Below are 24,823 nucleotides of genomic sequence, written 5' to 3' on the forward strand. Positions count from 1 at the left end.
AATTAAAAAATAATAATAATAAATAATATAAATAAATTTTTTCTAAGAATCAAATATTATATATAATAAAATAAAATATTAAAAATAATAAAAAACAATAAATATTTTAATATTATGTAAATTAACTTATATTTACCTTAAATTTAGTTATCAAAGAAAGAAATAAAAGATTACTATGAAAATGTACATACTTAAGAAAAAAAATCGAAAAATCAAACCATGGCTAACTTGTTATTCAAATAAGTTATGAGCCTATGCCTATAAAAATAACTAAAGGTTATACCATGTTAAATTATATTTGTAAAAGAATATTTGTATAATAAGAAAACTATTTGATAATAATTTTATAGAAACATCTAATGTATATTTCTAAAGACTTTTGAAAGCATATCATGACAGTATAAACATTTTCATTTGATATTAGAATAAATATATTGTTTTTGAGTTTATATTAATAATTAAACATAAAAAATTTCTAATTCCGATTCAAATTTATACTTCATTTTTAACAAAACATATAGATATACGATTTTATATGCTGGAATTCGTACTTATTCTAATATAGGATATTTTAAAACAACTTTTGGAAGAATTGATTTTAACTTAATGAATATTAAATAATCTATTATTAAATAAAATACTATCTAGGATGATTTGCTAAAAACTATTTATAAGATTTAAATTTAATCAGTTTTTCAGAAAGCGCTATGTATTTTTGGATATTTTATGATACTAGAAATAACTTAAAAACTAAACTTTAAAAAACTAAAACTTATAGAAGAAAATAAAAAACTCTTTTAATTTATAAACGCTAAAAAGTTAATATATAATAATATAATTATTCTTCAACTGAAGAAATATAAATTAAAATAATTTATAATATATATATTAAATATTGAAAAAATACATTAAAAGTTAGAAAAAATAAGTTTAAATTACTAAACATTAATTGAGAAACAAAAATTTTTTAAAAAAAAATATGGATGAAACAAAAGAATTTATTTACATTTAATGGTTTAAAAAACAAAGGTTTGAAAAAAGCTATAAATAAGAATATGGCATATAATATATTATGGAGAAAATTAATAGAAAAATAACAAGGAAAATATTGATTAAAAAAAAGATAACTTAAGTAAAATAAAAAATAATTATTATTATAATTTATTTTTTAATATTTAATATATATGAAAATATTAATATAAAGAAAAATAATTTTAATACTTAAAATATAAGTTATATTAAAAAAAAAAAATATAAATATATAAAGATATATAAATATATATATATATATTATATATATATTTATATTATTATAAATATTTTATATATAATAATATTGATTTTATTTTTATTTATTTTTTCGTATTTTAATTTATTTTTTTAACTTTTTTTTATATTTTAAATCAATTACAGAAATATTATTTAATAGTTTACCTATAATATTTTTTTTATATAATATATTTAGAAAAAGCATTTTAAACATTCTTTTATTTAAGAATAACCACTTAAAAGAAATGTTAATATTGTTTAAAAATTGATTAATAATTTATAATATTAATTAATTAAAAAATACTTATTAATATATATTTTTAATTGATATTTTAAATTTTATTTTTTTCTTCAAAAAAATTATTATAATATATTTTATCTTTACAAAATTACTCTATAAATTTGATATCGCTCCTCATTTTTGTTTAATTCTATTCTTTTTTTTTTTCTGTTTTATTTACATGAATTTCATTTAAAATATAAAATAGCATTAATAAAATATTATTTTAATACTTTCTTATTAATTTTTTTACTTTTATTTTTTTTGTTTCTTATTAAATTATTTTTTTTTCGTTTCAACATATATTTTTCTATATTTTTTTTTAATAAATTATATTATATTTTTTTACAAAATATTTTTTTTATTATATACCATCCAATTTTTTTGAGGTATATATTTCATATTTTTTTTTATTAAAATAAATAATTAAGAATTAAAATCTATTACAAATTATAATTAAATTATTTATTTTTAACTATAAAATAAATATCTGCAGTTTAAAAAAATTATTAACAATTAATTTTTTTTTACAGTAAAAAAAAAATGTTTTAAATTATATAATTATTATAAGTTAATATTTTTTATTTAAAAATATTATTTATTTATTTAGAAAAATATTATTAGTTTAAGAGCAAATAACAGAATTTTAAAATATAATGTATTAATAATTTAAAAATATAATTTAAATTTTTATATATTAATATAAAAATTTAATTAATATCATTTCACATAACTTATAAATTCTGTTAAAATTTTTAAAAATAAAATAAAATATTATATATAAATAAATTTAATCTATAATTGAATTAATCAATATTATATTCGAAAATAAACAAATATAAAAAAATAAGTTATAAAAATGAAGCTAAACAAAATATTAAATAAATATAAAAAAATAAATTGAATTAAATTAAATAATAAAATTTATATTTTTAATTATAACAATAATTTTTATTAAAATATTAAGGATTTATTCAAAATTATTTATTTAAATAATAAAATAAATATTATAAAGGTTATCAATTTTAATTATTCTATATATCATTGCTTTAAAAAAAAAAAATTTAATATCAATTAACAAATGTTAAAAATATCTTTAGAATAAATTAAAAATAAATATATTAATTAAAAAAAAATAGAATAAAAAAAATCTATAATAATATATAGAAAAATTGATAAAATTTTATAATATAATATTTATATTTTTTTAATAATTATATAATTTCTATATAATTATAATCACATATTTATTAATTACTTTTTAATTAATTTATATATATATATTAGTATAAAATTGATTTATATATAAAGAAAATGTTTTAATTATATAATTTTTTTCTTTTAAACATTGTAATAATGAATTTCAAAAATTATCATTATTATATTATTAAATAAAAATAATAATTTAACTATATTTATATTTAATTATTAACATAAAAATTTATATTATGTTTTATTTATTATAAATCTTAACTTGTTAAAAAAAAATTCTATGAAATAAAAAAAAAAATTCCCCTAAAAAATAAATAAATTTCTTTTTAATTTTTACCTATATATAATGAAAATATAGAAATTATTTATAATATAAATACAAATCACATCATAAGGATTAATAAAAATAAATAAATAAAAATAAAATAAAAATGCTTAATAAACTTATTTTAATAACTATCTTAATATTAAGTAAATTTGTTTATTCTCACGGTAAATATAGTCATGATAATAAAAAAATCGAAGGTTAATATGAGAAAATTTACCAAATTTAAAAAAAATGGAAAAATCAAACTATGAATAACGTATTCTATAAACAGATACCGAGCCTAAACCTATAAGAATAACTACAGATTACTCCATGTTGACTAATAAAGACGTAACCCTATAATAAAGAAATTACTTGGTAAAGCTTGTAGAAATATCCAAACTTTATTTCTAAAAACTATTAAAAGTATATCAATTAAAACAAAATAATGTTTTACCTTAGACATATAAAGGATTATGTGATGATCATAAGGTTTAGCCCAATGATTATTCAATCGGAATTCCTAATTCAGATTTACATATATACACACTTTATTAATATGTAAAAAATGATTAATAAACTGCTATTGCTAATTTTTGTGCTTTTGCTTAAGAAGGTATTTCTAGACCTATTTTTGGATATATTAAATATAACTTATCAAAAATAAGTGGAGATGAAGAATATTTCTAGAAAAATTTGAAAGAAACTTTTCGTGAAATGATAAATATACTCGGAGTCTCAAAACTAGGATTATACTTTTGGATAAATCCTGATACTGGAAAAACAATTGATAAAGATAACCTAACTAAAATTTATAAAAAAAAATAAATAGAAAAGGATACAATAGAATTTATAACTTCAAAACATTTAAAAGAAATTACTAGAAAATATTATAATTGTCCTAAAGCTGAAGGAATGAAATTATAAATAGATGTTAAATATATATATAAATATATAAATATATATATATATATATATATATTTATATATTATATTTTAAAAATTATTTAAATTAGAAATATTAAAGATATTTCGAATTTCGTTGGGATTTAACTATTCTTTATAATGAATTTATGAATTAAAATTAAGTTTTAACTGACAATGTTTTTTCTATATTTACAATTGCTGCATTGAAAGACACAGGCTTTTACGCTGAAGTAAATGAGAATATGGCAGAGAAAATATTCTGGGGTAAAGGAAAAGGTTGCGATTTCTTAGAAAACACTTGCTAAAGTACAATCTAATATGATGAATATTCTTATTTAGTTCATTAAGTGTAATGTTCATTTGATTATGAAAGAATTGGTATTCCTATATTGTAAGAAATAAACTAATGTAATATTGGATTAGGCCTTTATAAAGATAAATTATGTACAAATCCGAATATTGTAAGTGATTAAGATGAAAGAGAACAAGAATAAGATAAATTATTTAATTATTCTACTCAAAGTAAATGCTTCTAATCTACAGCTACAAAGTCTTCATCTACAAAGTAGTATAAAGATGCATCCAGATGTCATTAATTCAAATGTTCTTCCGATGCTTCGGAAATAACTATTATTTTCCCCGAAATTGATTTATAAGTTATTTGCGGAAAAGGAGAATAAAATACAAAAAAGGATATTGATTCAAGTGGCGAAAAAGCTAAAGGTTAAGTCACTTGTCCTTAAGATTATGAAAGATTTTGTAATTATACTCCTATATGTTCAAATTTCTGTTCATAAAAAGGCGTTTGTGTAAACGGTCAATGCATCTGCTAAGACGGATTTGGAGGAGTTGACTGTTCCATAGAATGCTCTGGAGTAGTCGATAATAATACTTGTTTAGAAGGCTAATGTCCTTAAGGTAAATTCTTGAATCCAGATAATACTTGCAAATTAGATTGTCCTTTAGGCCTATTCGGAAAGGATAGAATATGTAAACCATGTCACAGGAGTTGTTCTAAATGTAAAGGACCATTAGCTAATGAGTGTACTAAATGCTAGTTTATGACGTTATTGCAAGAAAGCTAGTGTGTTGATAAATGTGATTAAAAACGAGGGTATTCTCCTAATTATGATTTGGGTGTTTGTGAATATACTTTGACATATACTTGTGAAGGAAATTGCAAAATTTGTTCAAATATTAATAGAAATCTATGCATTACATGCAAAGAAGGATTTTAGCTTAATGACAATAATAATTAGTGTTTAAATGGATGATATTATTGTGATGATTTTGAAAAAAACAAAGAAAAAAAAGTTATTTTTCATATCTATATATTTAATTATAATATAGAATATTTTCAATTTTTTTTAAAAAAAAAATATTCATTATTTCTATATTTCGTTTTTATATTTATTTTTTGCATATAATCTATTATAAATTATATATTTTATAATAAAAATATAGTTCTAAACTAAAAATTATGATTTTTTTAAAATAAATTTAATTTAAATAAAATTTAATATAAATTTTAATATATTTAATATAAATTTATTTTATTAAAATAATAAATTTTCAATTTTATTTTTAAATCATAAATTTTTATAATTAGAATTTAATTTTTAAAGAATATGTTTTTTATCTCATTTAATATTTTATTATATTTTTAAAAAATATTTTTATTTAACTAATATTAAATCTATATTTATTAAAATTATTTATTTCTTATTTATTAAAATTAAACTATAAATTTTTATTCATTTTTTTGTATTTTTATTTTCAGACTTTATTTTACATGTCTTTTTTTTTAAATAAAAATTTAACTTAAAATTTTTTAGAAATCATTACTATAATAGATAAAAAGTTTTTTTAATTTATTTTATTATTATTATTAAAAAAAAATTCTATCAATAATTTCTATATGTTAATAATACTATAATTTATTCATAGTTTAATTTTTCTAAAACGATTTAAAGTAATTATTTATTTTTTCTAATTTACTAAAGATTTTTTTAATATTTTTATAATTATTTTCCAAAAAAAAATTATATATATAAAATATTTTTACTTTTTTGTTAAATTCATTAATTTTAATACTAAAAATCTAATTTTATAAAATAATTTTTAATTTGTTTAGTGATAAATAAAATACTTTATACTTATTTTAAAATTAATTTTATTTATATTTTTATTTTCGTTTATATTAATTTATTAAATTAAATAAATTATAATATTCTTAAAGAATAAATTATTATAATGCAAAAATATAAAAAATTTAGTATTTAATATTATTTAAACTAAATATTATTCATATTTTACATATTACAATTTTATTTTCTCTATTTTAATTATATATTTTATTTTATAATAAATACTTTTATCCAATTATTTTTATTTCTAAATATAAGATAAGATAACAGATTGATTTATATTATTCATGAATATTTTTTTTAAAAAAAACAACTGATTTATTTTAATTATAATTTTTTTATTCAGAATTATTTTAACAAAGTAATTTTTTTTTATTTAAAAATTCTATTTCTAGAGATAATAATTTCTAAATATTAATTTTCTTCTTAAATATATCAAAAATATTTTTTAAGAATTTCTTATTAATTTTATTCCATAAAATCATTATTATATTTATTTCTGACAAGGAATAAAAGCGTCTTATCACTCAATAAATAATAATAGTGCAGCACTACAGGTTCTTTAGTTAGTATTTTTAGGTATGCTTAGAGGGAAACAGCATAAAACCTTCACCTAAGAAGTTTGTAATTTAATTAGGCATTTACCGGAATCGAACCCTAAGGTCCCACTACTTATCATACTACTTTCAGCTTAACTTGGTTAATTAAGAATTAAATATGTATTATAAGTGCTAATTATGCTTCTCTTAATTATTATATATCATTAAATATATATGTAAATATATTATTTATTTAAGATGACAGAAAAGTCGTATATTTTTCAGTTTAGAGTAATTATGTAATTTTTAAATATTTTTAGTAAGAATTTTGGTTTGTTTAATTTTTTAAAAACCTTAATAAGATCATTATAATATTATTCTCATCCAGAATATTCCTATTTAAAAAATATTTAATATTTTTTTTTTTATTTATTTTTCGAAAATTTATTATTCTTTTGAAACTTTATTTTATAATAATACCCTTTTAATTTATAAATTTCTTATGTTTATTTAAATTGATTTTTATATTTTAAAAAACAATAAATATGTTAAGTTTAAAAAAAAATATCTTTTTAAATATTAAGATTAAAATATCAGTTTTCAATAATTATAAAACATTTTAATTTTATTTTTTTAAGTAAAAATAAAAAATAAAAATAGAAGAAAATTTAAATATGAACAAATTATTTTCTTAAATGAAAAGAAATATATTACTCTTAGAATAATAGAATATTATATTAAACTTATAAATTAAAAGAATAAATATTTTTATTATATTTATTTAATACTATTTACATTAAAATTTATATTTAAAAATTACTATAATAAAACTATAATTATTAAAAAGAATATCTATTAAAATTTAATAAAATTAATAATTTTTTGTATTAATTTACATATTACCTAATAAATAAATCAATAATAATTTTACTATTAATTTATATAAGGTTTGTTTGATTTTTTTATATATATGTATAATATATATATATAGAAATTTATCTAATAAGATTTTGCGAGGCTTTTTCTTTAAGATTAAATCTATGAATTATATTTGTATGTATTAATAATTCTAATCTATAATTATTTTAATTAATTATATTTACGAATAATTAATTAATAATATATAAATCATGAAATTATAAATATATTCACTATATAAAAAATTATAAAAAAATATAAAATCAAAATTTATTTTTTTAATAAATTAATATTATTATTTTTTTAAAAAAATATTAGTGAAAATAAATTATTTTTAAAAAAATGTATAAAATAATTATTGTAACTTTATATTAAAAAAAAAATAATTAAATTTATATTTGTTAAAAGAATATGTAATTTATATTTATCATAAATCTTATTAATATTTAAAATGTTAAGATGGTTTTTATTAATATCATCAATTTAATAAAAATAAATCACATGTTAGTTACAATAGTAAATTCAGTAATTTTAAAAGATACACTAGAAAGTAGAAGCAACAAATATATCACTTAATATTTATAATTAGTTTGCAAAATAATACTAAGAAATTAATGATAATTAATTCTCTATGAGATGATACTGGAAATATTTAAATAGTTATTAAGTAATTATTTTTTTTATTGATTGTGTTTAGTATTGATTATTTATAATGAATACTCATTATTACAAAAATAATAAATTAATTTAAAAATATTTAATTTTTATTTTAACAAATAATAAATTAAAATTATTAATTATGTTTTGTTTTAAACATTAATTATTAAAATTATGATAAAAAATATTTAATTAATTTATTATTTTTAGATATTTATTATAAATGTTCTATTTTTATTTTTTATTTCTTTAAATAAAGATATAACTTAAAAATTTTAAACTTAAATAGTTTTATTATTATTATTTTCAAATTTATAGTTTTTATTTTAAAATTTTCTTTAAATATTATAACTAAAAACACTTCCAAATATTTATTATTAAAACATTTTAAAATAATTGTAAATTTAAATTATTTTACTTATGAAATTAATACAAATAATTTTATGTTTTTTAAAAAATATATATGATTGCTAACAATTATTATTTTATTTAAAAGTTAATTTTATCAAATTATTTTTAGTTTTTTTATAATAGAAAAAATGTTTTATTAATTATTTTAATTAATTAGAAAATTATTTCAAAATAAATTTTGCATTTTGAAAACTTTAATATTGTTAAAATTTTATATTTTATATTTTTAAATCTTTTATATTATTTATTTTTCTAATAACAAAAATAAAGCATTATTATATATTATAATATTATAAAAATTTAAATATATATTAATTAAAAACTTTTTATATTTTTTTATTTAAAAATAATTATACATTATAATATTCAAAATAAAATAGATTAATAAGATATATATATATATATATATATATATATATAATTTAAAAATAATATAAGAGAAAAGTTTAAATATTTAATAATAATATGTAAATATTTAATAAATATATATATATATATTTTTAAATTCTTATTAATGATTTAAAATCATATTTACTTAATCCAATTTACACTTATATGTCATATAAATCAAAATAAAAAGCTATGTTTCTGCAAAACTTGATTATTTGTTTTTTCTAATATACAATACACTAGACTTATTTTTTTTATAGTTAATTTTAAATTATCATATATAAATAAAATTGGTGTTTATATGGCAACTTTCGAAAATGATTTGGTAACAACTGTTGATGAAATTTTATATTTACTTCGTTTTTTATGTAACTCTTTGCACTTTTAGATGAAATCTGATTAATGAAAACATTATTTATAAAACTATAAACTACATTTTAAAAAACAAAAATTTTATAGGAAAATAATAATTCTTTTAACCTCTTAAAACTTTTAGAATTTACTAAAATTAGTATAATTATAGTGTAGCTAAATAAATATATCCTAAAGTGATATAAAATAAATATATTTGACTATTAAGAAAAGTTACTTTAAATTAGGAATTATATATTTCTAATAGTATTTATTGTAAATGAATTCTTATTTAAAATAAAATTATGACTATATAATGAAAGTTTTTTTTCTATATTTACAATCGCTTTTTTTATAATTTTTTATAAAAAAACACAGTTTTTTATTTAAAAGTAGATGAGAATATTGTTGATAAAATATTAAGTTATAAATAAGCAAATTTAATTAAATTTAAAAATTCAAATTAAATAATTTTAATTGCTTTAAAAAATTGAGTTTCATTAAACATATTTATATTTTATATTTAAAACTTTGTTTTTTGGTATTAAAAGATTTATTATTTTAATAAAGATTTTTTTTAAATATAAAAACAAAAATAAAATAACGTTTTCTTTAAATATTTAATTTTAAAAAAATAAACAAATCAATGCGCAATCAATATTTTTTATAAATAAATTAAAATAATTAATTTTTTGTATAAAAAAATTTACTAACAAAATGTATATTAAATCAATTATATTTTTATAATTAGTAAATATTAAATATTAATTAAAAAGCAAAACTAAATAAATTTATAAAGTAATCAAAATAATATTCCTAAATAAAAATAACCAATAATAAAATCAACAGTTTTTTAAACCAAATAAAAAAGCTACAACTTCTTAATAAATATTTTTATTATTAATTAATGCCTTAAACCTAAAGTAAAAATTTATAAGGCATGATTATTCCGCATTATTTTGAAGACTCATATTGCCAACTACCATTAAGTACATGAAATAGAATTACATTATAAACATTATAGGGATTCACTAATATATTTAGATAAGCATTTTAAACATATTTTATATTTAAGAGTATAAATATAAAAATAATCTTAAGTATAACCCTGCTAACATATTATACACATTCTATTTTTGTTACATGTGGAACATCCATCGTTGCAATTATTAGTACTATCCTTTTAAAAAATTTTTACGCATTTATCTTCATAATCATAATATTCATATCCAGATAAACATTAATTACAATGCGTTGATGCACAAGAACTACAATTACTGTATTTAATACTACAACTAAGACATTACATAGTTTTAATATTTGGATTGTCTTCGGAATAATCATAAAAACCGTCTTAACATTCTAAGCATTCTTCAGATTAAGAACATTTTTTACATCCCTCAGGGCATTATATTCCAGTATTTTCATCTGTAATAGGGATTTCTATGCATTATTTTTTAATCTAATCATATTAAAATCCAGAATTACATCTACTACAACTAGTTTCAGTGCATTTATTACAATTTTTAAATTTAGTTCTACATTTAACACATGATTTATTTGTTTAATCTTCGTAAAAACCAGCTTTACATTATAAGCATTCTTCAGATTAAGAACATTTTTTACATCCCTCAGGGCATTATATTCCAGTATTTTCATCTGTTGGCCCCTCTTCTGGAGAAACATTTATACATTCTCTTTTTGTTTAATTATATTAATATCCATCTATGCATTTATTACATTAATAATAATCACATGATTGACAATTAGGATATTTATTAGCGCATATATAACAATTTTTAGTTATATAATCAAGATATTAATTATCATAGCATACACTGCAACCTATATAATCACATTTTTAACATCCTTGATTACATTTTAAGCATTTTTTAATTCTATCAGAATAATAACTAGCTTCAGGGCATTAGTCTACACAACTACCATCAATACTTACTAAATAACCTCTTTCACAAACAAAACATTAAGCAAAATTATTAGGATTACATATGTAACAAGGTGACTAACACAAAGTGCATTGACTATCTAAAGTTAATCTATATCCATTTTTAGTATCACATGTTTAACATGAATTAGGATATTTTTAATAAAGACATCCTAAAGAAAGCTTATCACATACATAAGTTTCATAGTTTTCGAAAAATCCATTAGGACATTTACTTAAACACTACTTATTATCGTCATTAAAATAAAAGCCTTCTTTGCATGTAACGCACAAATTTTAATTATTTTTTAAGCAAATGTCGCAATTTCCTTCACAAGTTTTAGACCAAATTTATTCGCAAACGCCATTTTAATTAGAATAATATCCTCGTTTTTCATCACATTCATTTACACACTAATTTTCTTGCAATAATGTCAAAAAAAAACATCTAGTACATTCATTAGCTGATGGTCCTTTACATCTAGAACAATTGATGTTACATGGCACACATATTCCATCCTTTCCGAATAGGCCTAAAGGACAATCTAATTTGCAAGTATTATCTGGGTTCAAGAATTTGCCTTAAGGACATTAGCCTTATAAACATGTATTATTATCGACTACTCCGGAGCATTCTATGGAACAATCAACTCCTCCAAATCCGTCTTAGCAGATGCATTGACCGTTTACACAAATTCCTTTTTCGGAACAAATATTTGGACATATATAAGTATAATTACAAAATCTTTCATAATCTTAAGGACAAGTGACTTAACCTTAAGCTTTTTCGCCACTTGAATCAATATCCTTTTTTGTATTTTATTCTCCTTTTCCGCAAATAACTTATAAATCAATTTCGGGGAAAATAACAGTTATTTCCGAAGCATCGGAGGAACATTTAAATTAATGACATCTGAATTGATCTCGAAACTATTTAGATGAGGACCTTATAGCTGTAGATTAGAAGCATTTACTCTGAGTTGAATAATTAGATAATTTTTCATATTCATATTTTTTATCATCTTCACTAGTTACACTATTAGGATTTGTACACAATCTATTAGGATAGAAATATATTAAATTACATTTTTCTGCGTATAATTCAGATACTCCGGTACCGATTCCATCATATCCAAATGTACATTATTATTCATCATATTTTTTAGGATATTCAGGGTATTCGAATCTACTTTAGCAAGCGTTTTCTAAGAAATCGCAGCCTTTTCCTTTACCCCAGAATATATTATCGGCCATATTTTCATTTACTTCAGGGTAAAAACCTGTATCTTTTAAAAGAGCAATTGTAAATATCGATAAAATACTACTAGTAATATATACTTTAGATCCTGTCATAATTTCATTATAAATAATAGTTCTTTCCCAATGTGAACTAATTGAGATATCTTTTTCCTAATTTATAAATTAATTTTTATAATATTTAAACATATATATATATTTTACATCATTTTCAAGTTACATTCCTTCAGCTGATGGACAACTATAATATTTTCTAGTAACTTCTACCACGTTTTTGGAAGTTAAAAGAGTGGTTTATTTCCCTCTATAAGTTTTTGTTTTTTACAATTTAGTTTTAAAGTCATCTCCATAATTAAATCCAGTATCAGGATCTATCCAAAAATACATAGCGCTTCCTGAAAAACCAAGAACATGTAAAATTTCATGGATAGTTGTTTGCAAATCATCTTAAAAAGCATTTTTATTAGAAATAGGTTTATTAATATTTAATAAGTTAAAATTAATTCTTCCAAAAGTAGGTCTAGTTTACTTATTATTAGAATAAGCGCAAAATCCAGCATTTGCAACCATTAAAGTATATGTTTTGCTATAAATAACGTATATATGTAAATCGGAATTAGGAATTCCATTTTTTTAATCATCAATAGGAATTTTAATATCAATACAGATTCCTTTATATATTTAAGGAAAAAAGTTATTTCCTCTTATTGGATATACTTTCAAAAGTCTTTAGAAATAAAGCTTGGATGTTTCCATAAGATTTTTTATGTAGCTTTTTTATTATTCAGATATCCCTTTGTCAACTTAATTTAGCATAGAATAATCTATAGTTATTCTTATAGGCTTAGGCTCGGAACCTGTTTAAAGAATACGTTAGTAATGGTTTTATTTTTCCATTTATTCATAAGTTCTGTACATTTTCTCATAGTGATCGTGCATTTCTTTACTATCATGATCACATTTACAGTAAGTATGTGTAAATTTACAAAATATCAAGATACTTATTAAAATTTATTTTTTAAACATTTTTATATATTATCTATTTAGTATTTGTTTATGTTATAAATTAATTATATTTAAATCATTTATTATGTTTCTTTTAAATCTTAAAAAGTTAAGTTTCAATATAAATAATATTTTATTTAATTTGAATCCTTTTTTTTAATAAATAAATATTTATGGCAAATTCAATTTTGTAAAACTAAAATTTATGTCAAATATAAATTAATATTAGATATTATTATTATTATAATATTATATATTTTTTTTTATAAATATTATTTAAATTAATTAATTACTATTTTTCTAGTTTAAATAAAAATATTATTTAATAATTTTTTTAATATAAGTTTCTGTTAAATATTAATTTATAAAAGTATATAATTAATTTATTTATTACAAAAATTATAAATATTAATTAAATATAAACTATATTTCTATATATATAAATATAAAAAATATATTAAAATTAAAAATTTTTTTTTAATTTTTATTTTAGATTTTTTTTTTCAATATTTAATAATAATATTTTAAAATTACAAAAAAAGTATAAAAAATTTTATATTGATAAAAAACTAAAAAAAAATATTTTTATATATATTCATTAAAATTGTTTATAAATAATAATGATGTAAGATAATTTTTATTAATATAATAAATTCTATTTATTAATAATTATTATTATTTTAAAATAAATTATTTAAGTACAAACAATAATTTTTGATATTTATATTGTTAATAGTTTTAATTTTAGGATAAATGTTTTTATAATAGTATAATTTTTGATATAATTAATAAAAATTAATTATAGATATTATTTATATATATTAATTATTATTATAGAATATAATTTATAACTAAACATAATTAATTTTAATTTTAAATTTTTTTAAACATAAATATTTTATAAGATTTTTTTAAAATTAGATAAGAATAAAAAGAAAAATAAGAAATATTTATAAAGGGTATATTTGGAAATAAAATACCTTTATTATGATTAATAATTAAGTATATTTAAAAAATAATTTAAATTATTTTACTATGATTATTAAGAAAAATATGAATATGTGATTTATATGATACTGATAAATAAATTACGTTTTCTAAGTAATAAATTAGATTTTATTTACTTTTATATAGAAAATTTTAAAAAAATATATAAATTTATCTTAATTAAATAATTATTAATCTATATTTATTTTTTATTAATATTTTTTGGGAATTTTGTTTTTTAAATAATTATCCTTTAAGAATATTTTTTTTTATTTAATTAATAATAAAAATAAATAATATAAAATTAAAAGCTCGATAATTATATTTTATATAATTAATAATATAATTCTTTTTTTTTTATAAATTCTATTTTCATCAAAAATATACACATTTTTTAATTAATATATAAATATTTAATATATTAATAAAATAAATAAGTATTTAAAAATTCAATAAATTATTTTATAAATAAGATTAATCTGTTTGCTTTAGAAATCACAATGTATAAATAAAATAAAATTATATATAATATTTTAAAAAAATTAATTAACAATTCAGAAAATAAAAAATTTAATTCATATGAATATGATAAATTTTATAGTTTTAAATAACATGAAATTTTTAAATATATATTGTTTTACTTAATATTAATTTATTTAATCGCAAATAACATTATTATTAATCAAAATTAATATTATATATATAAAAAATAAAAATTAATTAAAAATATTAATAAAACATAATAATTTCCATAAAATTAATTAAAAGATATTTTTTAAAAATTAGATTTTAAATAATAAAATTATAGTGTTTAAAAAAAAATGTAAAAAATCATAAATATTTATATGTTTTCTTGAAATGAAAATAAAAATATTAAGATACTAAAATAAAATATTTAAATGAATAATTATATAAATTGTTTTTGAAATATTAGATTTAAATAAAATAAATTATTTTAATATATTAAAATATATAAAATATGGATATAATTTTTTTAATGATAAAAAATAAATAAATTTTTAAATAATTTTTTTTTTAAAAAAAAAATAAATAAAATAAAGATAGAGCATTTCAAGTCCAAAATAATAAAAATAAAGGTTTATTTGAAAAAATAAATAAATCCTATGAAACAAAATACAAAAAAGAAACATTTAAAAAACTGAATAAATATTTTTAGCCAATTTTTATTTTAAATAATAATAAATTAATATAAATAAAATAAATAAATCTTAATTTAATATATGATAAATAAACAATTTTCTATAAATCTAAAAATTATATATAAAATTGTTATTATTTTATTTAATAAATAGGTTTTTAATATAAATTTTAAAAATTTATAATATCTATCTATAAATATTTATTATTATTATTATTTTAATAAAAAAAGTAATATTAATAAATAAAAATTATAATTGAGTAAAAGCATTTAACAATTATTTAATAAATAAATTTAAAAATATATTATATATTGAATATTATTTAAAATATATAAATTATAATAATTAATTTTCTTGATAATAATCATTTCTAACCATACAAAAAAATGACACTTTAATTAATTCTATTATAAAATTTATTTATAAAAAAATAAAAAATCTAGATAATAAAATAAAATAAGAAATTAAAAAAAAAATGAAATTTATTAATTACTAAAGTTAAATAAAATTATTCGTATATTTTAATTCATAAACATATACTTTTTATTTTAATAAATTTACTTTTATCATATTCTGTAATCTTTTTAAATCACAACACCATATATATATTCTTAAAAAAATATATAACAATTATTTTTTATTTATTTGCTTTTTTTTCAAAATATATATCTTAATAAAAACTAAGAATAATAAAAGCAACAATTCATTAATAAATATTTTAATATTAATTACCGCCTTAAACCTAAAGTATAATTATAGAATGATGAATTTTTCACATTATTTTGTAGAATTATTTAAATTATATCTATATTACATTAAGTGCATTAAATTTAATCACCTATTAAATGATTTCTGAATTTAATGCTTTATTTATAAAATAATTTATTTTTATATACTTATATATAATAAAACCATCTAAACATTTAAAACACATTCCATTATAATTAAAGGATGCGCATCCTTTAATGCAAATAATATTATTATTGACTTTAGTTATTCCTAATGCATATTTTCTCATTATCATAATATCTATATCCTGGAACACATTTTAAGTAAGGACTTGAAGTACAAGAACTAAAATAATTGAATTTAATGGTACAATTAAGACATTTAATAGTTATAATACTTGGATTATCGACCGAATAATCATAAAAAAAAACTTAAAATTCTAAGCATTTTCGAAATTAAGAACATTAATTACATTCCTAAATGTATTATATTTCAGTATTTTGTGTAATAGGGATTTCTATGCATTGTTTCGCAAATTAATATCAATATTCAGTACTATAACTATTTTCAGTATATTTATTAATTATAATTTTTAAATTTAATTCTCTATTTAACACATGATTTACATATTTAATCTTTATAAAAATCAGTTTTACATTATAAGCATTTTCAGTATTTTCTCTAGTAATCATTCTGAAGAAATTGTTTTACATCTAATAGTTGAATTTAATTAATATCGGTTCATACTTTATCACACTAGTAATAATCATAGAATTGGAAATTTAGATATTTATAAGAATATTTAATACAATATCTATATTCGTAATAAACATAAAAAGCATGGTAACATTGATTGTGACCCATACAATCACATTTTTAACATCCTAAATTAAATTTTAAGCATTTTTTAATTCTATCAGAGTAATAACTAGCTTCAAAGCATTTATCTACAAAACTACCATCAATGCTTACTAATTTACTTCCCTCACAATCGAAAAATAAAGCTAAATTATTAGGATCACATTATCTAAAGTTAATCTAAATCCATTAGTAGTATTACTCACATTGGTAACACATATATTAGAATTATTTTATTAAAGACTTATTTATGAAAGTTTCTCATATTTTTAAGTTTCTTAATTTTTGAAAAATCTCAAGGGATATTAATTTAAACACTACTTATTAACTTATTATTAAAAAAGTCTTATTTGTATCTAACGCATAAATTTTAATTATTTAATTAACAAATATCGCAATTTCCTTCATAAAATTTTGCCCAAAGATATTCACAAATAATCAAAGCTAAATTAGGAAAATATATTTATTTCTAACTACATTTATAAACACACTAGCTTTTTGCAATAATGTCATAAAATAATATTTAGTAAACTTATTTGCTGATAGTCTTTACATCTAGAAAAATTGCTATCATACGGTACTTTACTTATATATATTTTAAATCATTTTTAAGTTACATTACTTCAACTGTAGAACAACTATAATATTTTCTAGTAACTTCAGTATCAGGATCTATCTAAAAATACACAGCACTTCCTGAAAGACCGAGTACATGAAAAATTTCATGAACCGTAGTTTTCAAATCATCATTAAAATTTTTTGATCAGTTAAGTTAAAATTAACTCTTCCAAAAATAGTTGTAGTGTCTCCTACTTAAGCAAGAGTACAATGACACTGCAATCGCTAAAATATTTTTTTATTACAAATTTTAATTGTAATTAGGAATTCCTATTATTTAATAATTTTAAGGAATATATAAATCAATGCATTTTCTCTAATATACCAAAATGTCTTTAGAAAAAAATCTTGGATGTTTCCATAATATTTATTATGTATTTTTTTATTATTTGGTTACATCTTCTTAATCAAACATGGAATAATTTTTAGTTGTTTTTTTAGGCTTAGGCGCGGAACCTGTTTAAAGAATACGTTAGTCATGGTTTGATTTTTCTATTTTTTGATACGTTTTCTCAAAATGATCTTGCATTTTTTTTCACATTTAAGGAAGTATATGGGTAAAATTACAAGATAGATATTCATTAAATATGGTTTTTTAAATATTAATTTTTTATTATTTTTAAATATATAATTAATTTATTTTATTGTTTTTATGTTTATATATTTTTATTATTTTTTCGCTTTATTATGCTTTTTTAGCAAACATATGTTATGATTATAATATAATTATATTTTTAAATAATTAAATCATGTGTTAAATGTAGAACTAAATTTAAAAATTGTAATAAATGCACTGAAACTAATTATAGTAGACGTTATTCTGGGTTTTAATACGATTAAATTTAAAAATAATGCATAGATGTCCCAATTACAGATGATAATGCAGGAATATTATGCCCTTAGAAATGTAAAAATCTCTGTTAATCTGGTAAATGCTTAGAATGTTAAGACGGTTTTTATGATTATTCCGAAGATAATCCAAATATTAAAGCTATATAATGTCTTAGTTCTAGCATTAAATTCAGTAATTTTAGTGCTTGTATTTCAGCACATTTTTATTAATGTTTATCTGGGTATTAGTATTTTAATTATGAAGATAAACGCGTTAAAGATTTTAAAAAAGATAGTACTAATAATTGCAATGAATGATGTTCGGATTGTGATCAAAATGGAATGTGTATAACATGTTTACTCGGTTATTTTTAAGATTATGTTTACATAAATAGTTTTAGATATAAAAAAATTGGAGGCTTTTATTACTGGTTTAAGGAGTAATTGATTTAATTATTTGTTATTTTATTTGGATTATTATTGTGATGACTATATTAAGTAAAAAAAAATTAATTTTTATAAATTTATTTAGTTTAGCTTCTTAATATATATTTTATATATATTTATTACAAAAATATAATAAATTTTTATATTTATATTTTTATTTTATTTTTTGTTTATTAATTTTTTTTTTTAAGAAATTAATTATTATAATTTATGTTTATAAAAATGATAATTGAGCTATATTTTTTTTATTTTATATTTAATATATAAAGAAAATATTAATATTAATAATTTTTTAATTTTATATTTAGACATAAATATATATTAAAATTATAAATATTTAATACTAAAAGAAAAGAAAAAAAAAATTATATTATTAATATTAAAAACAAAAATATAAAATTTATAAATAATATGAAACAAAATAAAAAAGAATTTTAAATACAAAAAAAATTTAATTATAGAATCATAATATTTAGTAAAATTTTCTATGTATTTAATTAAAAGGTATTATGAAAATTATAAATTAAAGTATATATAATTTTCTTTTTTTATATAAATATAAATATAAATATATATATAAATATATATATATATATATATATATATATATATTAAATATAATATAATTAATTATTTCTAAATAACAATAAAATAAAAATATTGAAATTAGAAGAAAATAAAAAAATGATATGAAAATAATAATTTAAAAAATATTTTTATTTTCAAATATATTTTATATATTTCATTATTTTAAATATGTTTAAATTTAATTAATTTCTAAAAAAATTATATAAAAGAAATATAATAATAATTTAAATACTTTATAAAGTTAATACTAAAAGGGAAACTCAATTATATAAAAAATTATATTTAAAAATATTTTTTTTTCTTTTCATGAAAGAACAAATATAAAAAAAAATTATAAAAAAAAAATTATTAAATCAAATATTTAATTATCGAATTTTTATTTGATATAAATCAATATATTTTATAATCAAAATTTAACACAAATCTTAATTTATTATAAAAAAAATTCAAAATAAAAAAAATAAAATCTTTTTTCTAAAATATATCTTATTTTTATTTTTGATAAAAACTATATAAAAATTAAAATAATATTTTTATTTAATAATAAATAATTTATATTTTTTTATTAATATTTAATTTATTTCTAAAATTTAAATAATATAAAAAAAAAATTATATTTATAATATATATATATTATATTATTTATTTTATAAATTATTATAAATATAATCATATATATTATAAATAATATATTATAAAATATTTTTTCTTTATATATAAATAAAATTATTTATATGGATATAAATTATATTTAATTAACAAATTAAATTATTAATAAATAAATTAATAATAATTATTTATATTTAATTGACAAAAATATTAACATATAAATTTTTCATTAATTTTTTTAATTAAAATAGTATTAAAATCAATAATTTTAAATTATAATAATTTATTAAAATTTATGTTAAAAATAATTAAAAAATAAAAATTATATAGAAAATATAAAAATATTAGAAAAATTAAAAATAATTAAATATTTTGTTATTATGTATATAAAAACATACTTATAATAAATAAAGTTATTGCAATAAAAAATTCCAAGATAACAATAGGAAAAAATATACAAAAATTACAAAAATAAAAAAAATCAAACTATGACTGTCGTATTCTTTAAAGAAGTAAAAACCTTAAAACTAAAAGAATAACTATAGTTTGTAAAAAACTAAAAAAGGTAAGTTATATATATATATATATATATATATATATATATATATATATATATATATTATATAAAATATAATATACAATAATTAATATATATTATTTATGTTTTTATTTATTATTAAATATTCTTATATTTTATCTATTAAATTAATAATTTTTTCTTATATAATTTATTTTATATTATTTTTTATAATTATTTAGAAATTAAAATATATATATATAATTATAATATTTTATTATTTTTTATAATATATATTTTATTTTTATTTTATTTTATTCATCATATTTTTTTAGTTTATATTAACATTATATTTTATATAATCAATTTAAAATTTATAAATACTAAAAATTTAATTAGAAAATAATAATATAAATTCTATTATCTGCAAAACAAATCAAAAATTATTTTATTAAATTTAAATTTTCAATTTTCAATAATATAAAAATATTTAAAATATAAAATATTTTTTTAAAAATATTTATAAAATATAATACTATATAATCATATATAAAATAGATAATATAAATATATTATTTAAATTGATTAAGAATACATAAACTTATTATAAATTATACAAATATTTAAATTTATAATAAATGGATTGAATATTTTTAATAATAATATAAAACATTTTTTTTTTTTTAGATTAATAATATTAATTTCATAAATTTTTTAAGTTAAATTTATTTAAAAAATCAAATAAAAACCATTTAAAACAAAATCTTAATATTAGAAATTTAAAAGTGAATAAATATTTGGAGTCTAATTTAATTAATAAGAAAATAATAATTTAAATAAATGTAGATTTATTATTAGATAAATAAATATATTTTAAAAATCTAATATTTTAAATGAATAAATGTATTTTATTAAAAAAATAAATTTTAATAATAAACATTCATAATTTAAAAAATAAAATTTTTGATATATTATTTTGATAAAATATATTTATATAAAATAAAAATTATAGTTAATATTAAATTTTGTTTATAAGAAATTTATTTAAAAAAAATAAAAAATTCTAGTTCTCTATTAATATTTTTATTATAAAATATATAATTCAAAATAGAATAATTATCTCTAATATTATTCTATTATTAAATCAATATTATAAAAAATTAAAAATCTTTATTTATGTTAAATAAATATAAAAACGAAATATAAAAGCAATGAATTATTTTTTTTAAAAAAATTTAAAAATATTCAATTTTTATAATTAAATATATATATATATATATATATATATATATATATATATATATAAATAAACTTTTCGCTTGCTTTTTTTCCAAATTATCAAAATAATAATCCAAATAAAACATAACCAATAGTAAAAATAACGAGTCCTTAATAACTATTCGTTATTTAATTATCGCCTTAAGCCTAAAGTAAAAATCTAGAAGACAAGCATTCTCCAGATTAAGAACATTTTTTGCATCCATCAGGGCATTTTATTTCAGATTCTCCTGAAGATTTTGCTTTACATTCTCTAGTTTAATTATCAACATAATAACCATCATCATCACAAGCGAAACATATCGATAAATTATTAGGATCACATTAGGAGCAAGGTGACTAACACAAAGTGCATTTATTATCTAAAGTTAATCTAAATCCATTAGTAGTATCGCATTGAGAACATGTGTTAGAATTATTTTATTAAAGACATCCTTATGAAAGCTTCTCGCAATTCTAAGTTTCTTAGTTTTCAAAAAATCCATTAGGACATTCACTTAAACACTAATTATTATTGTCATTAAAATAAAAGCCTTCTTTGCATGTAACGCATAAATTTTAATTACTTTTTAAACAAATTTTGCAATTTCCTTTACAAATATTTGATAAAAGATATTCGCAAACACCAGAATCAAAATTAGGAGAAAACCCTCGTTTTTCATCGCATTCATTTACACACTAGTTTTCTTGCAATAATTTCATAAACTAGCATTTAGTACACTATTTAGCTGATGGTCCTTTACATCTAGAACAATTGTTATCACATGGTTCACATTTTCCAGCCCTTCCAAATGAACCAAAAGGACAATCTGATTTACAAGTATTATCTGGGTTCTAAAATTTGCCTTACGGACATGGACCTTCTACACAAGTTTCATTATCGACTACTCCGGAACATTCTATAGAACAATCAACTCCTCCAAAACCGTCTTAGCAGATGCATAGACCGTTTACACAAACTCCTTTTTCGGAACAAAAATTTGGACACATAGGGGTATAATTACAAAATCTTTCATAATCTTAAGGACATGTGATTTAACCTTAAGCATTTTGTCCGGTTGGATCAATTTCCTTTTATATACTTTATTAACCTTTTCCACATAAAACTTAAAAATTAATCTCTGGGAAAATAACAGTTATTTCTGTAGCATCAGATGAACATTTGAATTAATGACATCTATAAGTATCTTTATACTACTTTGTAGATAAGGACTTTGTGGCTGTAGATTAAAAGCATTTACTTTGAGTTGAATAATTAGATAATTTATCCGATTCTTGCTCTTGTACTAATTAATCGAAATCACTAACACTATTCGGATTTGTGCAAAATCTATCTTTATAAAGGCTTAATCCAATATTACATTTGTTTAATTCTTAAAATATAGGAATACCAATTCTTTCATAATCAAAAGAACATTACTCTTTATCAATTAATTAAATATATTCATTGTATTAATGTATACTTTAGCAAGTATTTTCTAAAAAATCGCAACCTTTTCCTTTACCCCAGAATATTTTCTCAACCATAGTCTCATTAACTACAGCATAAAAACCTGTGTCTTTCAAAGCAGCAATTGTAAATATAGAAAATACATTGTCAGTATATACTAAATTTTTATTCATAATTTCATTATATAGAATACTTAAATCCCAACGAAAGTCAAAATGTTTTTGAAATGTATATATATATATATATATATATATATATATATATATATATATATATTTATATTAATTTATATATATACATAGATATTTTTATATTTTTTACTTCTAATTAAATTTTCATTCCTTCAGCTGTAGGACAATTATAATATTTTCTAGTAACTTCTTATATATTTTTAGAAGTTATATATTCTATTGTTTTGCCTTCGATTATTTTTCTCTTTAAAATTTTAGAAAAGTCATTTTTATAATATTTTCTACCAGTATCAGGATTTATCCAATTATACATACCAAGTTTTGAGACTCCCAGTATATTCAATATTTCACGAAAAGTTTCTTTTAAATTTTTTTAGAAATTTTTTGATTCTCCACTTATATTTGATAAATTATAACTAATATATCCGAAAATAGGTCTTTGGATTCCTTCTTAAGCAAAAGCACAAAAATTAGCAAACGCAGTTTATTAATCATTTTCTAAATATTAATAAATGACGTAGATATGTAAATCAGAATTAGGAATTCCGATTGAATAATCCCAAGGTTAAACTTTATGATCATCACATTCTGCCCTATTTTTCAAAGGTAAAACATTATTTTGTTTTAATGGGTATACTTTCAATAGTTTTTAGAAATAAAGTTTGGATAATTCTATAAGCTTTATCAAGTATTTTCTTTATTATAGGGTTACATCTTAATTACTCAACATAGAGTAATCAGTAGTTATTCTTATAGGTTTAGGCTAGGTATCTGTTTAAAGAATACGTTATTCATAGTTTGATTTTACCTTTTTGTTCTAAATTTCGTAAATTTTATCATATTAATCTTAAAATTCTTTACTATCATGACTATATTTACTGTGAGAATGGATAAATTTACCTAATATTAGGATAATAATTAAAATCAATTTTTTATACATTTTAT

General features: G+C 16.5%; 2 protein-coding genes across 2 annotated transcripts, besides 39 other annotated features; one reads left to right on the forward strand and one right to left on the reverse strand. All coding sequences in view use genetic code 6, as the record gives it.

Annotated features, from left to right (window-relative positions):
• The first annotated feature begins 51 nt into the window (after nt 1–51).
• Nucleotides 52–93: a microsatellite.
• Nucleotides 94–1,251: 1,158 nt separating this feature from the next.
• Nucleotides 1,252–1,330: a microsatellite.
• Nucleotides 1,268–1,338: a microsatellite.
• Nucleotides 1,276–1,338: a microsatellite.
• A 5-nt stretch (nt 1,339–1,343) lies between these two features.
• Nucleotides 1,344–1,381: a microsatellite.
• Nucleotides 1,382–2,124: 743 nt separating this feature from the next.
• Nucleotides 2,125–2,171: a microsatellite.
• A 485-nt stretch (nt 2,172–2,656) lies between these two features.
• Nucleotides 2,657–2,709: a microsatellite.
• Nucleotides 2,710–3,160: 451 nt separating this feature from the next.
• Nucleotides 3,161–3,191: a microsatellite.
• A 129-nt stretch (nt 3,192–3,320) lies between these two features.
• Nucleotides 3,321–5,288, forward strand: IMG5_157160 (leishmanolysin family protein, putative; the record flags this gene model as incomplete). The annotated part of the gene is made up of 2 exons (XM_004030551.1): nt 3,321–4,001; nt 4,085–5,288. 2 exons carry the CDS (start codon nt 3,321–3,323, stop codon nt 5,267–5,269), a joined length of 1,866 nt encoding a protein of 621 aa, XP_004030599.1. The 3' UTR covers nt 5,270–5,288.
• Nucleotides 4,007–4,063: a microsatellite.
• Nucleotides 5,289–5,483: 195 nt separating the features above from the next.
• Nucleotides 5,484–5,521: a microsatellite.
• Nucleotides 5,500–5,545: a microsatellite.
• Nucleotides 5,546–5,685: 140 nt separating this feature from the next.
• Nucleotides 5,686–5,733: a microsatellite.
• A 1,372-nt stretch (nt 5,734–7,105) lies between these two features.
• Nucleotides 7,106–7,150: a microsatellite.
• Nucleotides 7,151–8,329: 1,179 nt separating this feature from the next.
• Nucleotides 8,330–8,387: a microsatellite.
• A 477-nt stretch (nt 8,388–8,864) lies between these two features.
• Nucleotides 8,865–8,919: a microsatellite.
• Nucleotides 8,920–9,056: 137 nt separating this feature from the next.
• Nucleotides 9,057–9,087: a microsatellite.
• A 27-nt stretch (nt 9,088–9,114) lies between these two features.
• Nucleotides 9,115–9,167: a microsatellite.
• Nucleotides 9,168–13,835: 4,668 nt separating this feature from the next.
• Nucleotides 13,836–13,890: a microsatellite.
• A 193-nt stretch (nt 13,891–14,083) lies between these two features.
• Nucleotides 14,084–14,118: a microsatellite.
• Nucleotides 14,086–14,119: a microsatellite.
• Nucleotides 14,120–14,393: 274 nt separating this feature from the next.
• Nucleotides 14,394–14,444: a microsatellite.
• Nucleotides 14,410–14,444: a microsatellite.
• Nucleotides 14,445–15,002: 558 nt separating this feature from the next.
• Nucleotides 15,003–15,059: a microsatellite.
• Nucleotides 15,060–18,559: 3,500 nt separating this feature from the next.
• Nucleotides 18,560–18,608: a microsatellite.
• A 1,056-nt stretch (nt 18,609–19,664) lies between these two features.
• Nucleotides 19,665–19,698: a microsatellite.
• A 96-nt stretch (nt 19,699–19,794) lies between these two features.
• Nucleotides 19,795–19,870: a microsatellite.
• Nucleotides 19,795–19,871: a microsatellite.
• A 284-nt stretch (nt 19,872–20,155) lies between these two features.
• Nucleotides 20,156–20,182: a microsatellite.
• Nucleotides 20,183–20,364: 182 nt separating this feature from the next.
• Nucleotides 20,365–20,414: a microsatellite.
• A 31-nt stretch (nt 20,415–20,445) lies between these two features.
• Nucleotides 20,446–20,520: a microsatellite.
• Nucleotides 20,481–20,537: a microsatellite.
• A 36-nt stretch (nt 20,538–20,573) lies between these two features.
• Nucleotides 20,574–20,626: a microsatellite.
• A 115-nt stretch (nt 20,627–20,741) lies between these two features.
• Nucleotides 20,742–20,808: a microsatellite.
• A 205-nt stretch (nt 20,809–21,013) lies between these two features.
• Nucleotides 21,014–21,080: a microsatellite.
• Nucleotides 21,081–21,150: 70 nt separating this feature from the next.
• Nucleotides 21,151–21,189: a microsatellite.
• Nucleotides 21,190–21,218: 29 nt separating this feature from the next.
• Nucleotides 21,219–21,272: a microsatellite.
• Nucleotides 21,224–21,278: a microsatellite.
• Nucleotides 21,279–22,221: 943 nt separating this feature from the next.
• Nucleotides 22,222–22,264: a microsatellite.
• Nucleotides 22,265–22,297: 33 nt separating this feature from the next.
• Nucleotides 22,298–23,860, reverse strand: IMG5_157170 (leishmanolysin family protein, putative; the record flags this gene model as incomplete). Its single annotated transcript, XM_004030552.1, has 1 exon — nt 22,298–23,860. The coding sequence occupies one exon, from the start codon at nt 23,858–23,860 to the stop codon at nt 22,298–22,300; it is 1,563 nt and encodes a 520-aa protein (XP_004030600.1).
• Nucleotides 23,861–23,916: 56 nt separating this feature from the next.
• Nucleotides 23,917–23,984: a microsatellite.
• The last annotated feature ends 839 nt before the right edge of the window (nt 23,985–24,823 follow it).

The sequence above is a fragment of the Ichthyophthirius multifiliis genome (genome assembly GCF_000220395.1).
Source record: "Ichthyophthirius multifiliis unplaced genomic scaffold scaff_1120509251191, whole genome shotgun sequence".
Classification (NCBI taxonomy): Eukaryota; Ciliophora; class Oligohymenophorea; order Hymenostomatida; genus Ichthyophthirius; species Ichthyophthirius multifiliis.